General features: G+C 38.7%; 1 protein-coding gene across 4 annotated transcripts in view; it reads left to right on the forward strand.

Annotated features, from left to right (window-relative positions):
• The window catches only part of syt1a (synaptotagmin Ia), a 263,471-nt gene that overhangs the window by 229,321 nt on the left and 17,837 nt on the right, over positions 1-16,313 (forward strand). For 3 of the 4 annotated variants that reach the window (XM_073838863.1, XM_073838865.1, XM_073838864.1), the window contains 3 exons: positions 5,174-5,299; positions 12,481-12,648; positions 13,493-13,660. In XM_073838863.1, coding sequence (XP_073694964.1) covers positions 5,174-5,299; positions 12,481-12,648; positions 13,493-13,660 — 462 coding nt within the window. The remainder of the gene's footprint in view (positions 1-5,173; positions 5,300-12,480; positions 12,649-13,492; positions 13,661-16,313) is intronic. The other variant, XM_073838866.1, reaches the window with a different exon arrangement.

Genomic DNA, 16,313 nt, shown 5'->3' on the forward strand with positions numbered 1-16,313 from the left:
TAGTTAGCATGCTAATTGCATTAACATGCTCGCAATAGTACACTTCTAACAGAATAATTGACAAAGTCAGCTTAATTCGCGGTGTAAGGACACTGGCTTTGAGACCATGCCAAGACCACTCAGATCCCAAATTAGAGACATTGATTTTCGAGCACAAAGCACAGTGAAGAGGAACAGACACAGATAATTAACAACACTCTTTAAAAACCCAGTGTGCCATTCCAGAATGTCACAGTTTATCAGCGTCAAACCAATTGCAAACTGCTATACAATAGCTGCTATGATGTTAGTACTTTCAAAATAGAAATAAATCCATATACAAGCCAGCTTAAGGTGGTTAACTGCTCTCCCAACAGCTGAAAGACCAGCCAAAGACTATCTTGGCCGGGTTAGGAGACCAACTAAACCAGCTTAGGCTGACATATCAACTTGGGCTACTTTAACCTGATGTTTTAGCAGGGAGACACCCATATATAGATTGTAATACCTGTGCTAATTGGCTAAATATGACCGGTTAATAAATCGTCACTCTTATTTAGTCAATTAGCACATCAGAGCGACATGCCAGAGTAGAACGTCCTGCACAACATACATCTTTGTTGTATTATCAACAAAAGGAGCTTTGAGCTTCTCGGCAGTCATTTCTCCTGGTGTGCCCAGACTCATGTGGTCGCCTTTGTGTGTGGTTGTTTTAATTTGTGTCTCTTCCTTCCATGTCCTCCTTATCTATGTTTTGTCTGATGACTTTGCGGGATTGCCACTGGCGGTAGGTTCCCAATTGCTGTTGGATCTTCTATAGCCTGCTGCAATGACTTTTTAATAGCCTCTTGACAACAGGTTTACTCTAGTAGAGTAAAATATATGTTACTATGCATACAGTACATGTATATCTACAATATATATGTGTGTAAGTCTACATATACACATATATATGAAGAGAGAAAATGCATTTGGGTACGCTTTAGCAAGGTTGAACCACATTGATTTCTCCTTGTCATTTGAGAAACCGAAAAGAATAATTTCTTCTGAAATTATTCTGAGGAAACTGTCAAAGTACGGACTGCTTAACTGCTAGTGATACGTTCGGCTTGTTTGACTGCCCTTGGCCAAATTATCAGCACTCATCTGGTCCACTAGAACTTAAAATTAAAAAATGTCCTGGAGGAGAACAGCACCCACCTCATTAGCAGGACAAATTTGTTCAAGAAGCAATTTTCAGACACGATGACCAGACTGATCTTTAATTGGCTGACATGTTTTTGAAACATCATTTTTGCCAGTCAGATGGAAAGGGTATCAATAAAGGACACTCCCAGCTGCATACTAACTGGTACTTTTAATTATTTTACACTTCCAAAAAGACTCATTTAAAGGAATAATTCAGCCAACTGTCTTCATTTGCTCACCCTCATCTTGTTCAAAAGCTGTATGACTCTTTATGGAACATAAAAGGAGATGTTTAGCAGAATGTCCACACTGCTGTTTATAATGAATGTTAAAGTTGTTAAAGACTACTTTCAAATTTCATCACACTACTGTCAAATGTGACCCTGGACCACAAAACCAGTCATTAGTAGCACATGTATATTATTTGTAGCAACAGCCAACAATACCGTTGTGTGGGTCAAAATTATAGATTTTTTCTATGCCAAAAATCATTAGGATATTAAGTAAAGATCATGTTCCGTGAAGATATTTTGTAAATTTTCTACCTTAAATATATCAAAAAGAATTTTTGACTTGTAATATGCATTGCTAAGAACTTCATTTGGTCTTTACAGGTGATTTTCTAAATATTTAGATTTTTTTGCACCCTCAGATTCTAGTTTCAATTCAGAATTTACCATTATGACAGGTTTTGTGGTCCAGAGTCACATATGACTCAAAATGTAGTGCCTGGGTCATATTAACCATTATTAATATGTTTTATTTTTGTCAGTTTTTGGGCTTACCAGCCTTTAATTTCCATCTGCTTTCATTAAATGCAAAAAAGCAGATTGCGTGTCCTGCTAAACATCTCGTTTTGCGCTCTGCTAGAGAAATAAAGTCATACGAGTTTGGAACAACAACAACTTGAGGGTAAACAAATGATTTGTGGCTGGACTATCCCTTTAAATAGACCACAAGACTTAACAAGCACCCCAAGAGCTTGTTGAATTGAAGCGATCAAGTGTTTGCAAAAATAGTCTGGTAAATAGTCCTCATAAGGAGACAAAACAGTTCAGAAATCAATTTTGTTCAGCCTTTTGCTTTCACACTTGTAACCCAACAACTAATAAGACAGGCCCTTGTACACATTACGATCCCTCTCACCAACACCTTCTTGCTGGCATGATGCTTACAGCTTCCATGAGCGTGGTGGTTATCACCAATAACTAAGAGTCATGACAATGCCACTGTGTGTGGAAGATCACGTCACAGAGAATGAGGGTCACTATACGAGTGCTCTTCTTGAGAACGTGAATGCCCTGCATGCTTTACCGATGAGCAAGACTGCCCTTTCGAAAGGCAACTGTTTCACAGTGAATGAACTGAGATCTGAGTTTGCCTCGACAATCGCATGCTTTCTAGCGACAACAAACCTCCCTCGACATCCCCTTAACACTGCTACCATCTGAAACGAAGGCTAGCTAGGGCTCTTAAGCCACACCATCCACAACATTTCCCCACTGATTTGTTGATGCCAAGAGATTGTTCTGCCTGAAATAACATAAAGGACAATGTATTGTACAATGTATTTCTTAAGAACATCTGTCTGCTCATCTTGTCTAGGGTTGGGCGGTATGACCAACAGTTTTACCAGTAATTTTATATCACAGCAATGGTATATATAACATGATAGGTTATCTATCTGTCTGTCTGTCTATCTATTTATCTATCTATCTATCTATCTATCTATCTATCTATCTATCTATCTATCTATCTATCTATCTATCTATCTATCTATCTATCTATCTATCTATCTATCTATCTGTCTGTCTGTCTGTCTGTCTGTCTGTCTGTCTGTCTGTCTGTCTGTCTGTCTGTCTTTGACCGATTTTGACAGCGTCATACATTAAAGGGTTAGTTCACCCCAAAATGAAAATTAGCCCATTATTTACTCACCCTCCAGGCATCCTAGGTGTATATGACTTCCTTCTTTCAGACGAATCCAGTTGGAATTGTATAAAAAATTATCCTGGCATTTCTAAGCTTCAGAATTGCATGGGCGGGTGTTTCATCAGTCCAAAACAAGTTCAGTAAGATGCATAATGTGCCGCGGAGGGATCAAAGCAAAGCAATGAACATGAATTAGATGTACAAAATGAGGATTTGTAAAGAAAAATGTTGGAAGATTTCTATATGAGCCAGTAGTAGACTGGTTTTCCTTTGCTAAAGTAAAGAAACTTTGCTTTCTTTGCTCCTGTGAACAAACGTTGGTTTGTGTGAGACTCACCGGTGCATGCGCAACGATGATGTCCTACACGTATGGCCAGTTACAGCATGCTGAGTGATTATTACGTTTTAAATATGTTTTTTTTTTCGTACAAAAATGCATTGATTCACTACAGCAGCGGTTCCCAATTCCAGTCCTCGCGCCCCACCGCTCTGCACATTTTGCATGTCTACCACACCTGATTCAGATAACCAGCTCATTAGAAGTGAGGTCCGTGCAGGAACTGCGATCCGATTGACATGGTCCCTGCAAAGTGTTCATTGCTCCCTGCTCCTTAAGCGGGGGAAATCTGTTTACTATACTTTGAAACATTCATTCACATATTTGCGCTACGCCACCGCATGTAGCGTCTTCACACACTGATGAAACTTACTAGAGAAGTGTGACATAAGTGCATCTGTAAATAAATGCATTTTAAATTTACGTCTCGCACGCTTTAATGACCTTCAAATGGAACATATACACTCGCTTCGAACTAATGAATAATGGCGGAATATCCTGTGATGTCCACTTCGAAGGGCAGTAACGTTGGAATAGAACAGACGTCGGAAGCGATGCGTGAAACACACAAAATGTGCAGAGCGGTGGGTCGCGAGGAATGGAATTGGGAACCGCTGCACTACAGGACGTCTTTATTCACCCCCCGGAGCCATGTGAGGCACTTTTTATTATGGAAGGATGCACTTTATTGTACTTGTTTTGGACTGATGGAAAGATACACCCGCCCATGCAATTCCAGGATAATTTTTAATATAACTCTGATTGGATTTTTCTGAAAGAAGGAAGTCATATACACCTAGGATTGCAGAGGGTGAGTAACTAACCCTTTAATTATTAGTAAGATTTTCATAATAAATGTTTATAGAACATGATAAATGTTTTAGAAACAGCTTCTTCTTTAGTCTTAAAGGAATAGTTCACCCAAAAAAGAAAATTCTGTTATTAATTTCTCACCCTAATGTCGTTGCAAACCCAAAAGACCTTTGTTCATCTTCGAAACACAAATTAAAATGTTTTTGATGAAATCTTTCTGACTTTCTGAAACTACGAGAATGCTTTTATGTGCGCAAAGAAAACAAAAACAACTATATTCAACAATTTCTTCTCTTCCGTCAGTCTTTGACTCACTTTCACGACAGTACTGACACAGAATAGAAGAAATTGTTAAATAAAGTCATTTTCTTTGCGCACATAAAAGTGTTCTCGTAGCTTCATAAAATTATGGTTAAACCACTGATGTCACATGGACTATTGTGTTGCTGTCAGAAAGCTCTCGGATTTCATTAAAAATATCTTAATTTGTGTTCCAAAGAAGGTCTTACAGGTTTGGAACGACATGAGGGTGAGTAATTAATGACAGAATTTTCATTTTTGAGTAAACTATCCCTTTAAATATGTCATAATATAATGTAATTTACATTACCACCCAGCCCTAGCCTTGCCCTTCCCACCAATCTAAATGCTTGCACTCATTTAGTTCTTCATCTTGCAACTCTTTTCACACCTTTCCACAATAGCAGACCATAGGAGAAAAGGGGGTTCACAACCCAAGTCTAGTGCATCACTGAGCATGTCATGGTCTTAATCGCTGTGGTGTTTTAGTGCTTGCTCCCCCCCTAATAGAGGTGCGGTTGAAGAGCAGGCTGGTCCAGGGCGGGCCCGGCGCTCTGGCGAGGGCAATCGGGCAGCGCCAGCGTTGGGCCGACGGGACTGACTGTTAGTGGGTGTCTCCTTCAGGCCTTGAAGGATGAGGATGATGCAGAAACAGGGCTGACGGATACAGAGAAAGAGGTGGAGCCTAAGGAAGAAGAGAAACTTGGCAAATTACAGTACTCCTTGGATTACAATTTCACAGAGAATACGGTAAGGGGCTGTCTCCAAATCGCCGTCACTGTGTGTGGTGTTTAGTGAGGTCTTCTTCGTAAGTACAGCGTGTTTGTCTGTCAAACTGTAACCAGCTCCACTCAAATAATGCCCAGTAAGAGTGTTCCACTCTTATATAATTGAATGCTCACTATAAACTGTTTAAAACTATATATACTGAAAATGTGACACTATGTTTGACAATATGACTTTCAGAGTCTTGTGCTCTATTATTAAGTGCTATCTATGAAAGCTAGAGGAATTCAGACTTAGCACTTAGAAAATATGCCCATCTGCCTGTAAACTCACCAAATGCCATGAATGTCAAGGACACATCACAGTACATTCTTCCACGCTGACTGAATGAGGGTGCTGGCTTGTCTTCAGCTCTGAGGCTAAGCCGAAATTCATTGGGCGCCTCTTACAAGTGATTGAAAGCTTGAAAGCCGAGTGACTTCCAAAATGGATGCACTTCCTTTTGTCAGATCCTGGCTGACAGATAATTGAAGCTGTGCATAGTCTCACGCCGAGACCGTGCAGAGAAAAGCTACAAACCCAGGGCTCGAAATTAACTTTTTTACTTGGTAGCACTGGTGCTCCTAACTTCAAAAAGTTAGAAGCACAAAAAAAAAAAATAGGAGCACCCAATTTCTTTTTAGTAGCCTAATGCACCGATCTTGATTCTTCATGGCCGATTCTGATTGCAAATGTTTTACAAGCAAATGGGGTGATTTTGAAAGCCTTTTTAATATATTTATTTTACGCCTTAAGCAAGGGACAAGAATGAATGAAAATATGAGTACATAAACAAGATGTTTATTTTCTCTATTATAGGTACAGCGATTTAAATTAGAGGCAGGCAACCACTGCATTTTTAAACAATGTACAGTATAAATAACACAAAATAAACAACACAGTTCTTTCTTAGTCGTGTAGACAATAAATGCAGCCACAATCAAAGTAGGCTACTCTTTCAATATTTAAAGTGCAAATAGAGACCAAATTTTTCAAGCATGATACAGTTATAGACAACTACGCAACTTATTATAAATAAAGCCTAGATATTTTATGTAGCCTAATTTGCGCGCATTGGGGAGTCGCTCTCTAAACGTGGGGTATTAAAATTGCTTTTGAATGCGTGTGTGCGTTTTACTTTTGGTTTCGTTTTAACGATCGCGCGAAACTCTCAGCAGCGCTGAGTGTGCATTCTACAATACAAGATATTAATTTAACAAAACAATTTGAAAGTGAAGGACACAAACGGGATTTTGAAAAGCCTGTCTGCAGTGAAAATTACGCCCCTGCGTGAGTGGAACTCTGCCGCTGATATCATTTCATGTGAATGCATGCCGCGTTGTACAGTATTGAGATGGAGGCGCCAAAATGTGTGCTGTAGCACGACAGTGACAGGCAGTGATTGACGGCTAATATCTAAAATCTGCATTAAAGTTAAGAATGTAACGATGAAGTTTAAATGGTTATATAACGTTGGAGAGAACGGCGAGGCTGTCTCTGTATCAGCTCAGCAGTCTGTGCAGTAGTTAGGCTAGCGAAGGTTTTGTAAAGAAATGAAACCAAGTCGCACCACAATTTCTCGCACTCGCACAAATGCTCCCGAATATAATTTGAGGTCGCGCAGATTAAATTTTGGGAGCATATGTGACCAAAACGGTCGCAATTTCGAGCCCTGAAACCTGAAAGAGCCAGATTATCCGCCATCACACACACACACACACACACACACACACAAATTACAGCTTTTATAAGCAACCGCCACCACAGGAGCACTCTTTTCATTGTATTTCGCCAATGTATGTGTAGCAGTGAAATGACAAAATGACTGCAAATGACTGGTAATGCTTTCAATTTATGGCATAACAGAGTTTTAAAAACAAGAAAGAGATGTTCAGGATACTGCATTTGTTCTATTTAAATATTTCAAATGTCTGGTTTGCGTACATTTTCATAGCAGGCATAAGAATGTAAGGATAAAATATGGCATGGGCACAAAAGAGCAAATTCGAACTAAGAATTAAACAGTCATGTGGTATTTTAGCATAAAAACCTTATTCTTATTCACTAACAACCTGCCAGCCAGTTTTACCGCTAACGTACTAAAATAACGCAGTGCCATATTTTAACACAGCACTATTAACGTCTGTGCAAATAAATGAAGCCATCAGCAGGTGCTCAGTTTCCCCCGCAATGTTTTTCCCCTTAATCTGCAGCAGTAAAGCAGAGCAAAAAGCAGGCAACGCAAAGAAATCCTCATCAGCCTGACCCAGATTCAACCCATAGACAAGTGCACGCATATATCTCCACCCTGCATGCCGGCAGGAAACCTACGTGCTTCTTTTCCGTCTGCCTTTAAAATGAACCTCAGTATCGCTTCAGGGAGACTCGGAGGTCTGGGAGATTTTTCTGCAACTCTTGCCCTTTCCAAAGGGGAAAGGTTCCAGGAAGCACAACTAAACTCTGGGTTTGTTTAAAGGTAATCTGGACCTTTTCGACCCTGCTGAGCAAGCCAGAGGATAAAAATAGAAAAGTACAAAACATGGCAGTCACAAAGCCACAAGACACAATATCTCAGAATCCAGGGCGGCTCCTCGGGGAGACAGAGAGACAGGGTGCAGATAAGGGCGATATTATTAATGAGGATAGAAAAAGAGGTGTGGATTGAGCTGCGAATCCACACACGTTCACTGAGGTGAATCATTGCAGTCGTGGCCTGGTTTCTAACGCATCCCAGGTATTTTAAGGACAGAAACCCCTCGCTGTTTATGCCGAATAACAAACCCCCCTAAGAAAACAGTTTTCTCTGAAAACCATTGCAGCAGTAATTTAAGATGACAGCTCAAAGCCTTCAGATGAGCGATTGTGTGCGCTGCACCCACTGAGGTGAAGTCATACGGCCAAATCTTCCCCCAGCATATCCTGCATCAGTCTGATTCTTCAAACTGCGTGGACTTTTTGTAGCCTGCAGAGCGATTGAAGGTTATTATGGCCAGAGTCTCATCAGGATCAGATAGTCCTTCACCCCCCATCTTTGGGCAAAACAACCAGAGACAGATCCACTGACTCATACTCCTACTATCGTCCACAACTATTCAATCTAACTCACAGCTAGAAGTACTTACAAAAGACTTCTTGTTCAGACTTAGAGATGGCGTCTGCTGGCATATCGCAAACTTCCGGGGAGACTGACAGCTATGCCACTGACATTGCATTGTCTGTGGTCAGTAGTATAGCGTAGTGTGAAGTACAGCTCACACAGATCACTTTTAAACCAGCAGTTTTCTTTTGCTCAACTCTGCAAATTTATGTGACCAGTTCGAACCTGCTGAATTCTGCATCTTGCCCTCGTACAAAACTCAGTGTTGTTCGGATTCTTCTTGAAATGATTCATTTCAATTAATTTCACCTGCCGAAATTCAGCAAACAATGGCAACTGCAACTTATGGTCAACATGATACAGTCATTTATTTACTCTTAGTCTGACATTACATGACATTAGCTGAGTTTCCATCCAAAGCTGTGAATTTATGTGCAAAATCTCAATGCGCAATACTAGAATATCACATAAATGAACACTAGAGGCGAGCACTTGTAATCGTTTTCATAAACAGGTATGATTACTACTCCATATGTTTCACTTTCTGGTGTTGCGCTGAATTCTGATCCTCGCCAGATTGCTACCCCCCTAGTATTGGTAGGTTTAGGGTTAGGTGTGGGGTTAGAATTAGGCAATCATGTAGCGATTTCAAAGAGAGGGGATAATAATTTGGCAGGGGGTCGAAAATGGGCTCAACACCGAACGTAACAAGCTTACTCGGTAGCTCATCCGGAACAGAATTTGACTTAGGATGCGGAATCCTTGGGTACAAATCCTGTGACAAACATGACCCATGATGAAAGACCCTGAAAGATGAGAGAGCGAAAAACAAGCTGAAACGGCATGTTTGTGATTGCGTTTTTCATCATATTCACTTTTGTTCATACTATCGGGTAGGTTTAGGTGTAATGCAGATGGTATGTTATTTTAAAATGTCATGGAGCATCGGAGTTACATTCGATGTACATTCATCTGTTCCAAAACAACACTCTATTAGTGCCACTCGATGTGTAGCGACACATTCACATCGAATATGTCACGAAACATACATGGCGGTATGTATTTTCGCGTCTTGCGAAAAAGTTCCCACAGGTACATTTCCGTAATTTCGTCAAGTTGCATTATTTGCATTAACCCTCTTTTGCACAATTCAAAACCCACCTCAAGCGAGTTAAAAAACTTTTTGCAAATTAAGCGATTTTTTTATTTTATTTGGCGGTTTCTGATGCGATATTTCAAAATGCACATAAAAACAGAGTGATACAAAGACAGCTATTGTTTTCATGTCTAAACTCTCTGTCAGATCACAAAAACAAACAAAAAAGGTGGTAACATACATTTACAGCGTGTTTTAATACTACCAAAAAATCATTATCCTAACTTGTATCGCTATACAAGAATCTCAGTTGGCCAGACAGTGATTAATCTTTTCTGAATCAATAAATTGTTGGTGTCTGGAACACCGTGAGCTCAGATACTGTAGTGTACACAGTGAGTTTTTAAAAGCTTAGCTTCAGTGTGTGCTATAAATAAATGAAGTAGTTGAGATAGTATTCTCAATTGTAATGGAGTGTAGGTTTGGAACCGAAAGTATCATTAGGTTAACGAATGTGTATTGTGCACACAGACCTTTTTAATCCAAAAGGAATTTCATTATTTTATCGAGCCAAATCTATGACCTTCCTATTGAGAGTAGCGTCCTCTACTGTAATGCTATAGCAATTTCTCATAGCAATAATATCAAACATCTTGAAAGAAGTGTTACAATTGGATTATGTTGAGGTGTTCTCAAGGGTGAACTTGACCTTTACATTTAATTGGAAATTTCACTTTATTATCAAGATATTGAATTTCTCATTGCTAACATGTCAAGATATGAATCTAAAGTCAAAATCTAGCTGACATCTAAGTATTCACTTGTCAAGTAGCATGAAGTGCTAAAGACTGGAATCAGTATGTATTAAAATTTAGTTCTCACAGAGTTAATGGTCATATTTCAGAATGGCTGACAAAAGAGAACTGTTGGTTAGTAAAATAAATAATAAGAGTTCTTATTTTGTGATTATAGGAGCAATGGGCATTGTTTGTGGAGCATTTTCTACCTTGCAACTATTTCTTTTGAAATACAGATGTTTCTTTTCCTGTTTCTTTTGTGTCTGTGTTAGAAAAGTGTTTGTGGAGGTGTTTCTTTCTTCAAGTCGGAACATGTGGGTTTTTTTTATCCGAGATTACAATGTGAAGCAATAAAACTGCCAAGACCTGAAGCCCACCACCATTTAATAAAAAAAATAATCAAACATTACTAGAGCCTGACAGGATATTAAAATCTTTATAGTTCCTTTGTCAAAAAAAAAAAACAACAATCACAATTACAGGGTTCTCTGATGGCTACCATTTAAACCAGAAACACTGGCAAAGCTCGACTGACTACAGTCCTTCCCGTGGCAGCACAACCGAAGTGTGACAGCTGGTCAGAGTGAGAGGAGAGAGAGAGAGAGCTCTACGCCCGAGTGCCTGTGTAGACACAGAGACAGGGCGTTTTAAGGGAAGCTGATGGGAGCTTGATTGACTGACTCTAGGACCCATGAGGCCATGCAGGGGATATGGTGACTGGCAGGTCAATCAGGACCTCGGCCCAGACAGCCGGCCAATCAATTATCAGAGCCGATGGGGAGATAGGATCAGGAGCGCCACGCTTGACATGGCCTGACCCCATTGCCTCCTTAATGCTGGGACTGTTTAAAGAGTAAAGCAGCACGGGTCTGAAGGACGCATCTCAGCGTCATAACTATAACTGACCTCTCGGTGGCTTTTCATATAAATAAGCATATACTCTCAGGGCTGATTTACTATGGTACCACCCATAAAGTGAAGTCAGATACAAACGAGTTGATTCACCGCATCAGATTCATCAGAAGGCAGTTGAAACTTTTTCCATGCTTGCTAGTTACTAATTTTGGGAGCAAAAACTGAACTTTGGAAAAGTATGAAATTGTCTGTGTTATGGAGAAACATCCTTGTTTTTTGAGACTACTAATGTGCACCTATTATTTCAATGTCATTACTTTAGTATTAGTCAATACTATTGTGGTATTCATTATTGTTTAGAATTAGATTTTGTTTTTTATAATTTCAGCTTACATTTCCATTTATCTTAGGTTTTCTATATTTCTATTTATTTTTATATGCGCTATGTGCTTGAACCCATATTGTAGTTAAAATTTCCAAAAATCAGCATTCTCCCCTAAAAGTGATCACACTGACCAAACCGTAAGTCATAGAGACTTGAAACTTGGAGGGATGGTAGTACTCACATTGTCTACAATCTCCAAGGCTCACCCCAATTGACCTGACAGTGGCGCTACAGCCATCAAAAGTACGAAATTGCTTAAAACTCCTAAACCGTTAGGCTTAGGTGTCTTATATCATTGGAATCATTGGTTTACGACGGACAATTCACCTGATTCACCTGCAAATTTTGGGGGTATTTTGGATTTTTGGGGGAAATCTGCTACTGTATAACCGCCATGGCTATAAAAGGCCCAAAAGGTCGGTGAGAAATTTGAAATAAATCTGACAGTAGGTGGCGCTAATGAGTTTTAAGCCTCTGTTTTTTTTTTATTCATACACATAGTATTCTTATCATATGATAGATCTCCTCATTCTGAACAACTTTGCCTCAAGAACCACTGCTGTCAATCAAATCGTCATTAAATATTCTATGTTAAAACTTACTTTTGTGAACTAATCCGCAGGTTTTTCACTCAATCCCAACAAAATTACTTCAGTACAATTCTCTGGGCTCTCTAGGTCAATAACTATACCCAAAAGACTCTGATACTTTTAGTCTACATGAATGTGTAGGACTTATGTTAGAGAGAAGATTTTAGTGCTTTGGAAAGAAAGACCTTCTGTCTCTGATTCAGCATTACAGTTAACAGCTCACATACTTTCATGTAACATAACAGAGACATCTACGAAATGGTGGTGGGGTGATAGTTCAAAGACTACACTCCTCTTCAAGGTCTTACTCATCCTCTCTTTAACTTTGACTTTTGACCCTTCATAGCTCATAGTGGGGATCATCCAAGCTGCAGAGCTGCCTGCTATGGATATGGGTGGCACTTCTGACCCCTATGTGAAGGTCTACCTTCTTCCAGACAAGAAGAAGAAATTTGAGACCAAGGTCCACCGGAAGACACTGAATCCTGTTTTCAATGAGCAATTCACCTTTAAGGTAGGTCACAAAGCATTATAACAAGCCATTTCCTCATTGGATCTGTGTGTTTACATTCTACTCATGCAGTATATCAAGTTATTTCTGACTACTTCTTCTGGAGTATTAACAAGACAGTAAGTGACACGAGGCGATGGAGTAATTACATGCAAACATGCAGATGGACTCCTGCAGGTGTCTGTCATCCGGAAAGTAGAATAATTTCTATTTTGAATGTTCAGTAGAGCTTTCCGATTCGTTTTTATGAGACGTCATGCGGCTATAAAGACCTTTTTGTGTAATTACCGCAGCCAGACCTCTAGACTTCTATTAAATTGCTAAGTGAAGTGTTGATTTCCTAAAAGAATTGCAAAAATATAACTGATCCATCCAAGGGGGGTAAAGAACTGTTTGCATGTTTGGTTCTTGTTTAGCCTAGTGCAATTTCAACTCTGACAAGGTATCTTGAGAACAAGAAACGAAACACACGCCAACATCGAGAGAGATAGCCACAAAGCTCTGACATGTAATCACAAGTGCCTTCATTATTGAAATGAAAAGACTGGAGAGCTGGTGTGTGTGATAGCGTCAAGGACAAAATAGCAACCCTTGGGTCTTATCTCTTTCCCGGCCAATCAAGCAGTTTGTCGCCATGTTGGAACAAGTCCTTCGGGATAATGAGTTTTGTCTGAAAAACAGCTCAATTGGAGGTAATCAAGAATCAAATCTCTCTCTTTCTCTTGAGCGCACACAATTGTCCTGTAGCTTCATCCCAACATCTCAGCGTTAGATAAATCCCGTAACTGGAATTGGGATTAGACTGGCAGGTGTGCATGCAATTAATTTCACCCCTCATATCCTGCAGGTTCCCTACACTGAGCTCGGAGGGAAAACTCTAGTGATGACAGTGTATGACTTTGACCGCTTCTCCAAACACGACGCCATTGGAGACGTGAAGGTTCCCATGAATAAGGTTGACTTTAGTCATGTGACTGAGGAGTGGAGGGACCTCCAGAGCGCTGAGAAAGAAGAGGTAAAAAGCTAACATACATGTGGGGTAATAACCTGTACCCTGGTGATGTGATTAAATATTAGCTTTTGATTGAATATTCCATCTTTATTGCTTGACCTTCTGGAGCACAAGTGCAAAGTTTGCTAATTCAGGTGTTCACTAGTACACACTTCCTAGTACGGGTGTGCAATAATGACAAATTTTGGTGATAACGATAATTAGGCGATATTTTGCTCAGTGTGTTATTGTGCTGGACAGGTTTAGAACTGCCATAAGCAGCTGACTTTTGATATTCTTCATATTCTGTGTGGTGGTTAGTTTGGTGAGTAACAAATGAACTTTTCTAATAAGCTTAAATAGTTTTAACCTTTTTTTTTTTTAGTTTTGCCTTTTTACTTTTATAAGACCATTTTTTTTATAACCTAATTAAATGTATGCAAACATTTTTTGTTTCAAATTCTTAAATTGAATCCAAAAAATGCAAATAGTAAGGCACTAAAGGGCTGTTACTAGTCAAATGAAATCAATGAAGTCAAATGAAATCAATATTTCAAATTAAACATATTTTGTTACAATGTTACATTGAATACTGACAATTTGCACGACAGAGTTTTAGTGCCAGGTTAAAAAATTAAAAAAATCTAAAATTACGAGATCAAAGTTGTAATATTTTGAAATTAATGTCAAAATATTTTGAGAATAAAGTCGAAATTATGAGAATAAAGTAAAAATGTTTTGAGAATAAAGTTGAAATTACGAGAATAAGGTCAAAATATTTAGAGAATAAAGTCGAAATGTTTCGAGAATAAAGTCAGTGTTTTGAGAATAAAGTCGAAATTGGGAGAATAAGGTCAAAATGTTTCAAAAATAAAGTGGAAATTACAAGAATAAAGCCGAAATGTTTCAAGAATAAAATCGAAATTAAGAGAATATGGTTAAAATGTTTCAAGAATAAAGTCAAAATTACAAGAATAAGGTCAAAATGTTTCAAGAATAAAGTAAAAATTACAAGAATAAGGTCAAAATGTTTCGAGAATAAAGTCCAAATGTTTCGATGAATAAAATCAAAATCTTTTGAGAATAAATGGACTGTGCATACAAATGGCATGGATTGGGAGCACCGGGAGAAGTTCCCAGGCCACCGGAATTGATTTGAGTATATGTGGGATTATTAGCAGAAATCATACCATGTTTTATACTCACAGGGACAGTATGCTTGGAAATAATATTTAATGTCTTTGATTGCATTCATTAGGCCTATTTATAGTGCACTAGCCACACAAGTGCTTTTGGTACTTTTAATATAAAACTAAGCTTCAGCTTTCAAAATCTGTCAGTTTTATAGTGAAATACAAACAATGTGTCTTGCAATAATGTGTATTTCACGCTCTTTAATGTGGCTGGAGAGATTGCTGTGAATCAATAGTCTTTTCGATTACAATGAGACATTTATTTCATAAAAGTATATGCTGATTGTATTATGGTATTATATAGCTATAAAATTGACATATTGTGAAAGTTCTTTCGGGATTTTTAATTTGGGCCATTTGCATGCGCAAAAGGCTGGAATATTCTCTCAAAATTGTACAACTTTAATCTTGTAATTGCAATGAATTAATTCTCGTAATTTTGACTTTATTCTCAAAATTTCAACTTTATTCTCAAAATTTCAATTTCATTCTCACAATTTCGACTTCTCGAAATATTACACTTTTAATCTCGTGGCATAGGTGGCGGCAAATCACTGCATGTATTAGTCATTGAATAATTCATTCAACTGATTTGTTCAAATGGTTGATTGATTCAGTAACGTGAATTGCGTAAAACAGACGTAAAACAGTTCTGCTGTGACTTTGTTTGAAAGCTGACGAAACAACAAGACAGGTAAAAACAGGAACTTGTATAAAAAGTCAGATTTGCAATTGTACCATTTGAAGAAAAAAACTACTCACTACTTTGCGTGATATTAACTATATCAGATGATATAAATATAAAAGACATAAAAGTCACACAGGGGGTCTATCTGTGCAGTATGAATTGGCCTTTGTACTCCCTTTTTCTTAAAAAAAAATGCACCAAATGCATTTCAAAAAAGTTTGAAATGCTCCCAAATGTTAATTTGTATATCGAAAAGGTTGTACACAACAGGAGTAAATATAATTAAGCAGGAGCTGCATGGAAATTTACTCACTGTACAAGTGCAAGACTTGAGGGCTATCCATCTTCAATGGAAATGTCAGTTAATCAGCTGGGCAGTGCCACATTTTTTTAATATTAAAAATGTGTGACTTTCCAAGCAGTGGTTGGGGAGATTCAATTTTCATGGTAAGTGTCATGGAGTATAGCATTTAAGCCATGGTTCCTATGGGAACCTTGTTTTTGTGCCACGGTTCCTTGGTGTAAAGGTTAATTATGACGCTGTCAAAAGCCTACTGAGGGCAGAGAGTTGAAGGCTATCTACATACGTTGAAGGTTGCTGCTGCTGCTGTTACACTCCATGTCCGATGAGCTAGCGGAGCACTTCAAGCACCGCTTGAGAAAGCTGGAACTTATTGACTTTTATCAAAGAATCTCTAGAGTGGTGTCCTGAGGGTGGCACTTTAAGTGCCTGTAAAAAACTAAAGGAAAATCGACTGCAAAATGCTGTAGCTTCTCGCAATTCCATTCAGTTCGC

The sequence above is a fragment of the Garra rufa genome, chromosome 4, assembly GCF_049309525.1.
Source record: "Garra rufa chromosome 4, GarRuf1.0, whole genome shotgun sequence".
NCBI classification, from domain to species: domain Eukaryota; kingdom Metazoa; phylum Chordata; class Actinopteri; order Cypriniformes; family Cyprinidae; genus Garra; species Garra rufa.